This window comes from Pecten maximus, chromosome 2, assembly GCF_902652985.1.
Source record: "Pecten maximus chromosome 2, xPecMax1.1, whole genome shotgun sequence".
NCBI classification, from domain to species: Eukaryota; Metazoa; Mollusca; class Bivalvia; order Pectinida; family Pectinidae; genus Pecten; species Pecten maximus.
In genome coordinates this window covers 50,564,740-50,578,784 of record NC_047016.1, presented here as the reverse complement: position 1 = coordinate 50,578,784, position 14,045 = coordinate 50,564,740, and the positions used below count along the sequence as shown (strand labels likewise).

The following is a 14,045-nucleotide window of genomic DNA, read 5'->3' as shown; positions in this document are numbered from 1 at the left end:
TCAGAAGTGTGGTCATATATCAATTCCATCTGTTCTCTGATTTATGATTTAAGATAACCAACTATAATTACCAGGAATGAATTGATATATATGCATTCTATCTCCGAAAATAGTGAAAAAGATTATAATAAATACAGGCAACGATTCAAGTAATCAATGCCGCCTCTAATACAGTGAGAAAATACTATGTAAATTAGCTAACCTAAACAATAAGAATGGAACAATAGTTTAATACAGATTCTACCATCTTTGCTATGTAACGCCAGTTTTGATTGGTTAAAAACCATGTATTATTTTCCAATAACCCACGCTCGTGCCAATAATACACGCTCGTGAGTCACGGCTGTTACAATTTTAAATATATAATATTCACACGTTCATAAAAGGTTACTATAGCCGAGTGGGCTAATGTGTTAGTCTTTCGATATATTTTTATCACGACGCGAGTTCGAATCCTACGGAGGCCCCCACTTTTTTTTCTTTTTTTTTTTAATTTTCAAAATCAATGCCATATGATAGATGCTCTTGATCGTAGTACTATATTGCCTGTATATTTCATCAACAAATAATGCAATACTCAAGAAATAAATTACAATGTTTTCCCGGGGTTTCTTTGCTGTTTTTCTATTTCTCAGAACTAAACAGTACATGGTAGAATAGAAATAATCAACTTTGACTCGTGTATTGTTGAAGGATATACAACTCGGACTTGGATATTTTGCAATTTTAATTAATAACTCAGGCCTGCGGCCTTCGTTATTAATTTAATTGCAAAATATCCTCGTCCTCGTTGTATATCCTGCAATAATACACGAATCATCGTTAATTATTTCTTAAATAACAGGGAATTATCCGGGTAACCAGTCCCTCTGATACTATGATAACACTAATCCCAAATTTATAGCTAGCCTAACAACAATGAAAATATTAATGATCTGAGTACTAAAGTAATTATTCCCTCTGATACAATGAGTAAATAACATTACTTTTATTCTATCATTATAGTAAAACATGATATTAATGGAAAATTATCATATTTTCTTTTTCTCAATGTCATTTCAATAGTTTTCCTATACCCCCCTCCCCCTTTACTTTGTCAAGCTGCCGAACCGAAGTTGCTGTCGGTCTATTATAGATTCCGCGTTTCCAAACTTACCTCCAATTTCCATATAAGGCAATATTGATTTTTGTTAGAGATTATTCTACTTTTCTTCGAGATTAGTTGACCTTTTCACTCATTTACTGGGCGCAACTACAATAATTGAGCGATATAGTGCACGGTACGAAATACATACTTATAACGACAAAATTGTATACATGGACATTGTATCAAAATCTGCATTTATCAAAATAACAGAAGAAGGTCATGGAAAGGAGGTAGGGTGATGACCAAATAATGAAAATATCGGCAAAATCAACTGAACATGATTTATGTCCATCTTGTGGTGGAAAATTGGCTAATGAAGCTGGAATAGGCGCATGTGGTTTATTCTAAGCGATTACTACACATACAGATGCTTTGGCCCTATTGCCTCTTGTTAACCCCATGTCCTTCCCTGATATAGAAAAAAATAGCGCTATATTAACAAACATAATAAAGGATGCAAAATTAATGCGATTAAAACAGGATGTTAGTCTATATAACTTACCATTATACAATAAATACATAGTTAAAACACAGAGGTTCGTAACATAACATATGCGATTGGTCTTACATAGGAATTAACATATATATATGACTCATCCCATGCATCAACTCATTGGTCAAGAACCCCTGTGGTTAAAGAGACTATCTTGAAATTTCACTTACATTAAATTACAATACTGTACCTATAATGTTACACTGGATCTACCTGAGAACTAAACATCCTCAAAACTTAGTTAGATCATTATTTACAAATAAAAGAAAACACAAAATTGGCCATAATTTTGTCAAATGAAGGTTTGGGGTGTATGTCTAAATTCTCGTTCCCAACAGTTGCATCCCATTGGTCGATAAAATATACTTTATCTTGTAAATCTTTGAACTCCTCGAACAGAATCTGCCTGTATATTCTACTTATATAGTCGAAGGGTTCTTGAAATTCATGGTATGTGAAAGAGTGTGGACCCTTTATCAAAATGCTAGAATGAGGAGAACGTTTCAAAAGACGCACTACAGCATGTTTGGCACTTGTTACATGATCTCTATACTGTTTCGGAGTCGTTCTAGTCAAATGCCCGAACCAATGTAATATGATGATGGCGCTTTTGTTTCCAGGTAAATCGTCTATCCTTGATGCTACAGACCGGAAGTTGTTTTTGTTTTGTTCGTAACTGTAGAAAGGGATTTCGTGCGGTGTCCAATACATCCATAAAGATTTGTTTTTATTTTCTGCTTCAGCAAATTTCTGCCATGCTTTGTCCTTTATTTCGTGACGTCCAACAAATATGCGCAACTTTAACAGCGCGGCTAAAGGTGAAAACCAATTCCTTGTGGTGGAGTCACCTGTCATGAGTACCGGTCGATTCTTTAAACATTTGGCATATGAATCATACTTCCATGAGATTGAAGGTTTGCAGATTAACGACCGCCATTCACCATTGTAGAAGTAGCCAGTCGGGTTAGTTGTGTACCAAGTTAGATTACTGCTGACGTCATGACAGGGGATATCCGATTCTCCTGTATTACCAGGACCTAAATTAAAATTAAATATGTACAATTTCGGAAAGTAAATATTTGACATTCATGCAAGCATTTTTCGTTATTCTATAAACATTTTCGACACATTTTCCGAAAGTACATTTTTATGTTTTTAAACAACTAATAAACGTTACCCAAACGCCTGCAATTCCTATCACAACTTTTGAATCACTATGAGTAAAACACTTCAGCGCCACATCCCTATCGTGCAATTACCACTAGCCACAAAGAACATGCCTAATGTATTTCATTGCCATTTCCCATGAGGTGACTAATAGTAAAGCCCGTTATATCCCACAGCATGTTGATGATAGAAGGTGACTAAAAAGTTCCAACCTTAAACATTTTCATAGTACTGGATGTTTTTGTCTCTGTATCGAGTATAATGTACTTTCAAAAATATGATATTCTAAAATTACAAAACACATTTGTTTTACGGGATTTTATACTGATCAGAAAATGAAATATTATCAAAAAAGAAACTAAAGCTGAATAATTATTTCCGTGAGATCCATACAGACAAGTATCCATAATACTTACCAACTAATACCTTCAGCGTTCCTACCTTTTTACTGAAATACTTATAGTCCCTGAAAGTATCAAGATAAAAAATAGTTTCAATAAAAGTATGCATTGCAAGATCATGAAGATTTACTTATAGTTCATGAAAGTATCAAAATAAAATATGGTTTCAACAAAAGAATGCATTGCAAGATCAAAAAGAGATTTTATGTTTGATTTTTTAATGTTAGTCTGTTTTTCTGTGAACATATGAAAATCTGACCGGGGTAAAGTTGTTTGTACCAGGTACGACTCGCAGGATACCACGCGATCACATCATAATTCCCCAATCAGCAAAATTAAGTGCATGCTATTTAATGTTTGAAATTATACATGTATTACGTTTTGATGACGTTTTATTTCATTCAAACATAATACATGAAATTTAAGGCCAGTTAGCTAAAACGATATATTTTTAGGATACGAAATTTCTAATATAATTGTACGAACACAATTTCATGGGACCTACTTAAGACATTTGGACTATGTAAGGCATGTCAAATGTTGCAATATTCAATGACTTGATATTTATATATACTAATTAAAACTTGTTTTATTGTAATTTATGCAGGCAGACTAATAGTATAATAAATAAAGTTTATCATATTGATATGGTAGGAGGCATGTTTGAGGGATGTGTGAAGAGGTCAAGCTTCATCAGTGTCGTGCATTAATTTGTCGCTATTTTTAGACTGCTATATATATAAATCGATGACGCAGTTGTTTTCACACAGAAGCTGAAGAAAACATGGCGGAACAAGGTGCTTACGGTCAAGGTCAACATATTTTATTGTACTTTTGCACCAATTATTTTAACTACTTTGACTAAGTTCTATTTTATATGTGACCGTGAGTGAAATAGCTTCTGTTGTGGTTCTGGGTCACAGTTTTGTTAGAGGTTTAGACGATAAATTGTCTGGTTCATGGACGAATCTGGGATTTGACCCGGACAAAGTTCAGATTACTTGTGTTGGAAAAAGTGGAGGTAGACTTCATCACATGTATGCTAGATGGATATCTAACATTATTCAGGATGTTAAACCTTCAGTAGTGTTACTCCAGACTGGAGGAAACGACCTAGATCGTTTTGACTTTTGTACTGTGAAGGACACAATAGTGACCGACCTAATTTCTATAGCCGAGTGGTTGTTGGCGGGATTCCGAGTACAACAAGTGGGCTTTATGCAGTTGTTTTATAGACAGTCTACAAGATCTATGCCGGTACATATTTATAATGAACATGTTGACTTTGTTAATAATGCTCTTAAACAGCGACGTGTTGGTTCGACTGACTATTTTTTATTAGAGACATAAAGGTCTAAAAGATGGCGTGTTCGACGATTTGTGTAGGGATAGTGTTCATTTAGCTGCTAATGGTATGCGCAAGTACATTCCTCAACAACCGTCGTTTAATATAATAAACAGCCATTTTCAATTCAACATTAATTGTCTTTGTTTTTATTAATTTTGCTTTGTAAAAGTCTTACAAGCTTGCCTTGGTGGTTGCCCTGTATAAATACTAATTACTATGTAAGGCATGTCAAACGTTGCAATATTCAATGACTTGATATTTATATATACTAATTAAAACTTGTTTTAATGTAATTGATGCAGGCAGACTAATAGTATTATTAATAAAGTTTATCAAAGTTTGAGGGATGTGTGAAGAGGTCAAGCTTCATCAGTGTCGCGCATTAATTTGTCGCTATTTTTAGACTGCTATATATAAAGAACCTGAAGAGAACATGGTAGAACAAGGTGCGCACGGTCAAGGCCAACCTATTTTATTGTACTTTTGCACCAATTATTTTAACTACTTTGACTAAGTTCTATTTTGCCCACCACCTTCCCTTACAGCCTCCTTTCCGAAGTTGTTATCAATACCACATTACGATTTTCCAAAGTACTTAACGATCATCAACTATCATTTTAAACATATGGTCTGTGTTGTTGTTTGTATTTTGTAAATTCTGCAGGGATAATCTCTCTAGAAACTCATATGTCTGTACGGGAATTTAAATTTTGTATGTATACATGTACTTGATGTGGCGGGTTTCGACCCCATCTAAGACTTTTAACTCTGATATATCTATATGAGAACTTATTTTTTATGTATACTTGTACTTGATGTGGCGGGTTTCTCATGTATATATTACTCTTAAGACATTTTACTGACATAGTTAGCTGAAAACAACTTGAAAAATGACTTGTTGTAAAACATATATTTACAAATAATCAAATATATATTCACAAATTATCAAATATATATTCACAAATTATCAAATATATATTCACAAATTATCAAATATATATTCACAAATTATCTAACGTATATTTACAACTGATCAAATATATATTTACAAATTATTGAACATGTATTTACAAATGATCGAATATGTATTTACAAATCATTGAATATCTAATAACTTTATTGGACATATATTTACAAATTATTGAACAAATACTTACAATTGATGAATATAAATTTAGACTTTTGAACATAAATATGATTTGTTTGTTTGTTTGTTTTTGTTTAACGTCCTATTAACAGCCAGGGTCATTTAAGGACGTGCCAGGTTTGGAGGTGGAGGAAAGCCAGAGTGCCCGGAGAAAAACCACCGGCCTACGGTCAGTACCTGGCAACTGCCCCACGTAGGTTTCGAACTCGCAACCCAGTGGTGGAGGGCTAGTGATAAAATGGCGGGACACCTTAACCACTCGGCCACCGCGGCCCCACACACATACATAAATATGAAATAATGAACATAAATATAAAATATTTAACATAAATATAATATATTGAACATCAATATCGAATATGAAACATAAATATGGAAGTATTGAATATTGCATCGTTTGACACGCTATAACTATGCACAGATAGTTTAAGACGTTTGGCGACTAGATTTACATTCGGTACACATACACATTCAGTTACCCTAGACATCGATGAGAGGTATTATTTTAATGAAAGTTAACACTCTATATATACAATGGGATAGGTTCAAATAACCTAGTCGGCAATCAAGTTCACGGTTCGTACAAAACCTGTTGTTGTGTAATGAAATATGCATGAGTATAGGTAACAAGTATTGTGTTACAATACGGAACAATATAAGTAATTATCAAGGTATTTAAACGCATTGAAAGATAAATAGGGTATGCAGTATTGTGTTTGCATTTACTTATCTGAGCTAAGCAAATTCATAATTGCGGTGAAATAGCTCACTAAGATGGCTCTGGAGAAACCATGGTTATGTACTTATAGGGGAAAAGTCCTCGCGTAGAGACTGAAACCGGAATAATTGTTATCTCAAAACCAGACAGAAAGCACTTGTGACACTTAATTACATGTTTTGACAGTTAAAATGGTATATACATCAAGTACAAAAAAAAACTTTACTTGCTTTTAAATGTGTAAATGGACCGGTACCAAATTGTTTGTGCTTTAGATTTAATCTTGTTAACAGTGTCCATACTGGGGTCACTCGCCAGTCAGATTAGAATCTTTGATACATACCGAAGCACATGACTAAGTTTGATCAAAACATTTCATTATATCTAGCTGTATTCTACATTAGCATATATTCTGTCAATTTTAATATTTTTGCTATATAACATGTATGTATATGAGGCTCTGGCCATTGAACTTCATTTCTGTAAGCATCATATCTTGTGCTTTCTGAGATAATTTCGCTTATCTGAGGTACTGTGTATATCGTTATATATTATGTCGTTCTGAAAGTCATACTTTTTTTCCATTTTAAGTACTTTAAGTTTATTTTATCTATATGCGTATCATCAATCTTACTATGCTTATATTTGTGTATGTACTAATGTCACTAAATCAGAGGACCTGAGGGAGATTAGCCTTTGGATAAATCAGGTTTGTCCTCTGTAAATAAAGTATATTATTATTATTATTATTACAAGCTAACCAGTTATAAGTATTTATACATCAATGTATCTAAACTGCTGTCGTATATATCCCCCGTGTCCATTGAAGTATTAAAAAATCTGTGTGAGCTAGCATTGGGTTCTTTTTATCTAGGGAAAGCAAAGTCTTTCTTTGATAAAGCACTGAGTCCATACAACACATTAGGAAAGTAATTGGCATGATTTGTTTTCTATCTATAATAACATTATCTTTGATCTTTGGCTTTCAAGCATGAAGCTACATATCGTATTCAAAGCATATACTTTCTTGAGTAACAGTGACCTTGATCACCAGGCCCTCAAGGTAGATCTTGATAAAGTCTTATAAGCGTACCCAGCTCCGCAGAATTCGAATTATGCTGTACTTCAACTGACTTTCAATTCATAGAAATAGTGACATTGACCTTTGACCTCCAGGCCTGAAAGAATACTTAAGGTATTGTGCATCAACCAAACATGAGGCCCTATGGGCCTGTATCAATCACCTGCTTCTCTTGACATCTTGGCTATTGAGAAGGGAAAAAACGTGTTTAAACATTTTAGCATGTTAACTCCTGTGACCTTGAATGTACTTCACGGTCGTTCATTGTAACAAACCGTTATCACTTCACCACATCATACTACAGGCTCAATAGCAGGTCCCTTGGCCTCTTGGTTAATGAGTAGACAAATTTCAAGATGTTTGCATGTCTGACCCCTGTGACCTTTAATAAAGAAAAGGGAATTTGTTCAGACAAACATGATAACCCTTCGGGCTGGTGCTGGAGTTGAAAATAGACAGACAGACAGACAGTATAGCCATTTAGCCTTAGGGCACCACATCTTATGATGTAGGACCATATCTATAAAATTGTGAATTTTAATTGTAGAGTCTCGCTTTTGTGTCCAACCCTCCCTCTTGGAAGCCAGCACAGTGTTTCGAGAGAAACTCAATTCTCTTAAACACTTAGTCCAGCCAAGTAATGTTCCAAACCAAGTTTAAAAATATTGTGAGCATCAAATTAGCCATAAAGAAGAACTTAACATGGATGTTCTCTTAGACTACTTGCCCTTTCTGGACACTCCCTTCCACCACAGAGGAGCTATGTCTTCTATTATAAACTGTCACCATTAGATGTACAACCCCAAGGAGAAAAATGAGTCAGGTAACCTTAAAAATGAAAGCAAAGGGACTTAATCATTGATGCGATATTGCGATTTTGAATTAAGTATCTGATATGACAGATGTCAGCCAATTCAAGATGTCCAACATCATCAGTATGGGACCTTTTTTAGCAAACTCAACATTCATTAAACTTATTGTTTAAAGGAAGTGGCAGAGCATGTCTATATATATTGGTGTATTGCAAATCAAAAAGCAAATTTTGCAAAACAACCAATTCTCAAAATGCACCTATGTGTGACAATTGTTTACGCAAAGGAAACTGGTAACTTATAGAAATGAGAGGAAACTTTTGAAGATATTTAACAGAAAGAAATGTATAAAAGCATGTGAGGGATTCACAGAGATATTATCAAAAGAAAGAAAATCAGTAAGTATACAAATAAGCAAGTGCAAACCTTGTTACATAAAAGTTGTATCCGATTGATGTTAAAAAGTCTCCCATCCATTCCCCACAATGGAAAGTAAAACAACCATAACAATAAAGTGTTAAAATCTTACCAACATGAAAACACAAATGAATTTATAAAGTTGATCAGATAAAGTTTCGCATCTTTTGTAACTTTTCAACTTGATGAATTGGAGAAAGGAAGTCATCAAAACTAAAAAAAAAAAATCAATTTCATTTTTCGAACACATTCAAATATCATCAGATGTATATTATGAGGGATAGAACGATTGGAAAAGAAATATGAATAGCAAACTGCTAGGAAAAATAACAAAGGGACACAACCCTTCAAGTTAGTGAAAATCAAGCCCTAAAGTTAGCATGTGATTAAATGTTTTCCTAAACCAAAGTCAACAACTTATGAAAGCTTGTCAGTGTCTAACTTCCGGTGATAATGAGTCTTATCAGTGGTCTTTGACCTGTAAGAAAGTGAGGTTACCAGAGCTAATAATAAAATCTTTGTATTAGAATCAGACCAAAAGTATTGCAGTATCATGTCAACAAGTATTTTTGGATTGATACACCAATGTTAATATGAATGTTTAACAAAAATGTTTTCTTTATAAAGTAAACACATATTTTCTACATTTTTTTTAAAGATTTGGGAGTGTATCCAAGAGATAAAACACAGTATTCGAAAAACAAATGTGTATTAATTGTCACAAAAACAAACAATATGATGTAGAGTACAACGGATATTGAAAGCTTATATGACTTAAAAAGTTGTTGCGAGGATTTAAATAACAAAAACAAATCAAATAAAACTCTATTAATGTTCGATTATCTTCTGTTTTATTGTCGTCATGTTTCTATCGTGAACAGGCAAACATTATTTCTGGTCACGTTCAAATAGCATATGCGCTGCCGGTTACGTCATCAAATGTCATTTCCGGTGAATATATTGGAAAATGTAATTTACCTTTTAAATGAAATGAAATGAAAGAAATAAAGGTTATCTAAATAAAACATTGTAATCAGTATTGAGTACCAATTTAAAATTTCATTGTAAATAATTGCTATGATTCGCTCACCTAAAGCATAACATGAAATCAAAATATTTTAAAATTCATTTTTCGTTTCTTTTATAATCTCAAAATTTTGATCACAAGATCGTTCAGAAGCTTTTCAGTACTGAATCTTCCATACGCACTGAAGCTTTGATGTTAACAAAGATGGCGACCCGAAGCTACCAGGCGGTTTGGATTGGAATTAAATTACGTATATTTCGGCAAGTAAACACCGCAAAATGTAGCCGTGTGGTCATATCATCTAATTTAGTCATTATGTGTTCAGAACAGTTGTTGTTTAGTCGCTACGGTCATTAACATAAAAAATGGATTACTATATAAATATTTATTTAATTATAATACAAGGTAATCGGTATTTACAACTTATATTGATGTATTTAAAATGATGGCGTATATATCCACTTGTTTGTTGAACATGTAATAAATTCTGCCTGAGGTAATACTTTTTTATCTTGGGAAAGCAAAGTCTTACTTTGATAAAACACCGGGTGAAGTCTGAGTCCATTCATCCCAACAGAACTCCAAGTTATGTGCATGATTTCCTTTCTTCTGTTTATAGTAACATTATATTTAGGGGATAGTACGTTGTTTTTCGTGGCTATACTGGCGATAAGAACATGAAATTTGGTTTGAACTCTCTATCGGTCTCGAGTTCAAACCAAATTTCATGTTCTAATCGCCAGTATAGCCACGAAAAACAACGTTCTATCCTCATTCGAACATGTTTACTGTTGAATATATTTAGAAAACTGATTTACATCGCTACAAGTCCGCTGTTAAGTACTCTGTGACCTCCGCTAGTGACCTGTTCTACTGTAGCGGACTGACCAACAAGAAAGAAGATTTCAAATTCGGTCAATTGGCCACGCCCATTCTGGCGAGACTTCGATCTGTATGTTGACGAAGCGGTGTGTTTCGATTGTTGTGAAAGTCCTGTTACCGAAGATTTAACGAGATTTAACTGCAGTATGCATAGCGATATGTACGTTTTGACAAAATCAGTGTTGGTGTGTGAAATTGTGTGCACTTGTTCCATTGCATTTTGGATTTTACTTGGCTAAATGCCTACACACGGACGGATTGAACGTTTCAATTAATAAATGACGGTAAGAACAATATTTATTATTTTTGCTTGATATATTCAACTTATTTATCCTTTTCGATTTCTTCACTTTCATTCCAATCCCATGAGTCATCAATCATAAATGTTGCGGAGGCGAACTTGATGCCATATTGTTTTGACTAGAAGCGGGGCGTGGCTAAACACGATCGATCATGGTTCTATCGCAGATTAGAACATGGTCCGTTACCAATCAAAACACACGTTGCAAACGAATCGTGTTAGAATTGACCTTTGACTTTCAAGTCTGAAGCTACATGTGGTATTCCAGGCAAATACTTTCTTTAGTAGCAGTAACCTTAACATTAGATTGGGAAGTTTGATTAAAAAGGAAGTGACAGAACATGTCTATATAGGCCTATGTAATAGAGACATGTACAATATTGATGTATTGCAAAGCAAAAAGCAAATTTCGCAAAGCGATGATTCTTAACAGAAAGAAATGTCAAGAATCATGGAAGGGACTATCACTCACAGAGATATTATCAAAAGAAAGAAAATTAATAAGTATACAAATAAGCAAGTGTAAACCATGTTAAATAAGAGTTATATCTGATTTATATGAATAAGACCCCAACCCCCACATTGGAAAGTAAAACAACCATAACAGTAAAATGTTAAACTTTTATCTACATGGAAAATAAAATGAATTTGTAAAGTTTCGCCTCTAATTTCAAGATTTCTTGAACTTGATGAATTGAAGAAATGAGACTGAATAAAATAACCAATTTCATCTTTCGAACTCTTTCAGATATCATCAGATGTATATAATGAGGTGGAGAACAACTGAAAAAAAGTAAACTGTTAGAATAAGATGTATAGCAAAGAATACAAAGGGGCAAGATAGTGAAAATTCAACCCTGAATTAAACATGTGATCGTCTGCCATTTGAAAAAGAATTCCCAAACCAAAGTATACAACTGAAAGAGAGATTGTCAGTGTCTTACTTCCGGTGTTGGGGTCAGAGGCTACTCATTACTGATTCTCATCAAGGGTCTTTGACCTTAATACGAAGTTAAGATTGCCAGATATAATGATAAAATTTGTGCATTGCAGTATCATGTCAGAAAGTATTTTTGAATTGATTCACCATTTTATATGAATGTTTAACAAAATTTTTTTTTTTACAATTACACAAACATGTATCTTAATTTTAGATTTGGGAATTGAAGGAAATATTGTCTACGTTTGAGTGGATCTAGACATCAACAAGTTCATGACATCAGAAAAGTCTATGTATTGATCATCACAGAAACATATCAACAAACAATATGGCGTGGAGTGCAATGGATGATGAAATCAGATTATTTTATTTCTATGACTTAAAAAAAGTTCTTGCGAGGATTTATATCCAATCAGTCGGTGTTCGATTCCCCGGTTGTACTTAATCTAATTATTGGGGCTACTTGCCCGACAACGAGGATTTTTGCCCGAGTTCTCCCTACTTCCATCACGGTCAACAATACTGCTTAATATCAGTTCATATAACATATTACAAAATGCCACAAACACACCCCAATCCTCGCGATTCATATGATTTGTTTTACCATAGAAAACTGAAAAATGGAAATTCTGCGTCGTAAAATTGCAGTAAACAAAGTTGACATCGATGTGGAAAAATATACTTACGCAAAAAGGGATGCATGCTTCGCATTTCTGGGAATCTTAGAAGATCTTTCATATACGGCCCAGTCTCCACAGTTCATCTGTTTTGGCTTTCCACAGAAAAAGGACATATTGAAGTTCTGGGCTGTAAAGTTGCAGTAATCTGTTACATTCGGAATGTTTGGTATGACGCTACATAACGTTGACTCTGTTAATTTTCCCTTTATAAATCCAGCTCTAAGAAACTGGATTACACCATATTTATGCACAATATTCATGAAAATTCCAATATGTTCCTTCGTATTACCAATAGAAAACATCAACTCTGGATTACCAGCCCACATAGGTTTCACAACTCCTGTATATGATCCGTTGTCATGGTCGATTACATATCCAGAAACAGAAGCATGACGGGAAGGTTCTCGAAGCCACACTCTGAGCATGTCACCTCCGCGAGTTGATCGCTCGTCTCTCCCGTCGTACAAATCAATGTCGACTATGACGTCTTCTCCGATTCTGACATCCGAATTGTTATTCCGTATTGTTACCACTGATGTTGAAATGTTCACCAATGACAAATAGTCCTTGAAATCAGTTAACTTCATATACCTATCGATTTGATCTGAAGCGTGCTTTGGTAAGGTTCGGCGTACATCAATTTCGTATTTTTCCATTTGGTTTTGTATCTTTTCTTGTCTAAACCTTGGTACCTTTGCTTCTTTTAACCTTAAAAAATAAAAAAAAAAAAAGTTATTGACCCTAATCCTCCAGACGTTCCAGACATTCAATACAGTGGGTTATGAAAGATTTGGTTCCATACTGTAGTCCCAGTTCTGGAACGACGCGATATAACTATCTTCGAAAAACCTTCTCAAAGTAAATAAATATATTCGTAATACGTTTGTTTCCAATCGACTTTGAGAGGAAGTATTCGAAAAGATTTTCTAGAATCTTATCGTAATACTATATATATATAGTATTCAGGTTAAAGCATCTTTGTTTGTTTATAGATGTAAAACTTAAAAAGCTAAGATTCATAATCCCTTATGGATTTATCTTAAAGTAATCCTCTTCACATCTGTTCAGTTACGTCGACGATTCATAATCTACTTTGCCTTCGCGGCAGCAACCAGTACGTCTGATCAACTTTGGACTTCCTGTGCGTGGCTTTGGTTGTCAGCCCGCAATTCTTCAGAGCAAACCAGTTTGCGCATGATTTACTAGAGTCGAGTACTGCATTGGAGATTCACCATCATCAATGAGTACTTTCCTGGTTTTAATTGCAATTATGAAGAACTACGATATTTGCTTTCACATGAGAGTATATGTTCTATCATTTAATGTATATTTGTAATTTTGTCAAAATCTATGTTACGAACAGAAAAGACAAACTCTACTAGCAGACCTTATAGACTAAAGATCACTACCACTAGTTGTCAAAACAGACATAAAACCAGCCAGGGTCATATGAGGACGGGTGTCAAGGGAGATAACAAACCGCA

General features: G+C 34.2%; 1 protein-coding gene across 1 annotated transcript; it reads right to left on the bottom strand.

The window, feature by feature from the left end:
• Positions 1-786: 786 nt before the first annotated feature.
• LOC117322388 (NXPE family member 3-like) lies at positions 787-13,239 on the bottom strand. The gene is made up of 3 exons (XM_033877263.1): positions 12,568-13,239; positions 3,224-3,273; positions 787-2,677 (listed from the first exon to the last, which is right to left on the bottom strand). The coding sequence occupies exons 1-3, from the start codon at positions 13,215-13,217 to the stop codon at positions 1,890-1,892; spliced, it is 1,488 nt and encodes a 495-aa protein (XP_033733154.1). The 5' UTR covers positions 13,218-13,239; the 3' UTR covers positions 787-1,889.
• Positions 13,240-14,045: the final 806 nt, after the last annotated feature.

Excerpts from the sequence above, each read along its gene's own strand:
- LOC117322388 (XM_033877263.1), bottom strand. The coding sequence starts at position 13,217 with ATGGAAAAATACGAAATTGATGTACGCCGAACCTTACCAAAGCACGCT. Across the intron at positions 3,274-12,567 it reads AAGCATGCATCCCTTTTTGC|GGACTATAAGTATTTCAGTA; the intron begins GTAAGTATATTT and ends TGATACTTTCAG. Across the intron at positions 2,678-3,223 it reads AACGCTGAAGGTATTAGTTG|GTCCTGGTAATACAGGAGAA; the intron begins GTAAGTATTATG and ends ATTTTAATTTAG.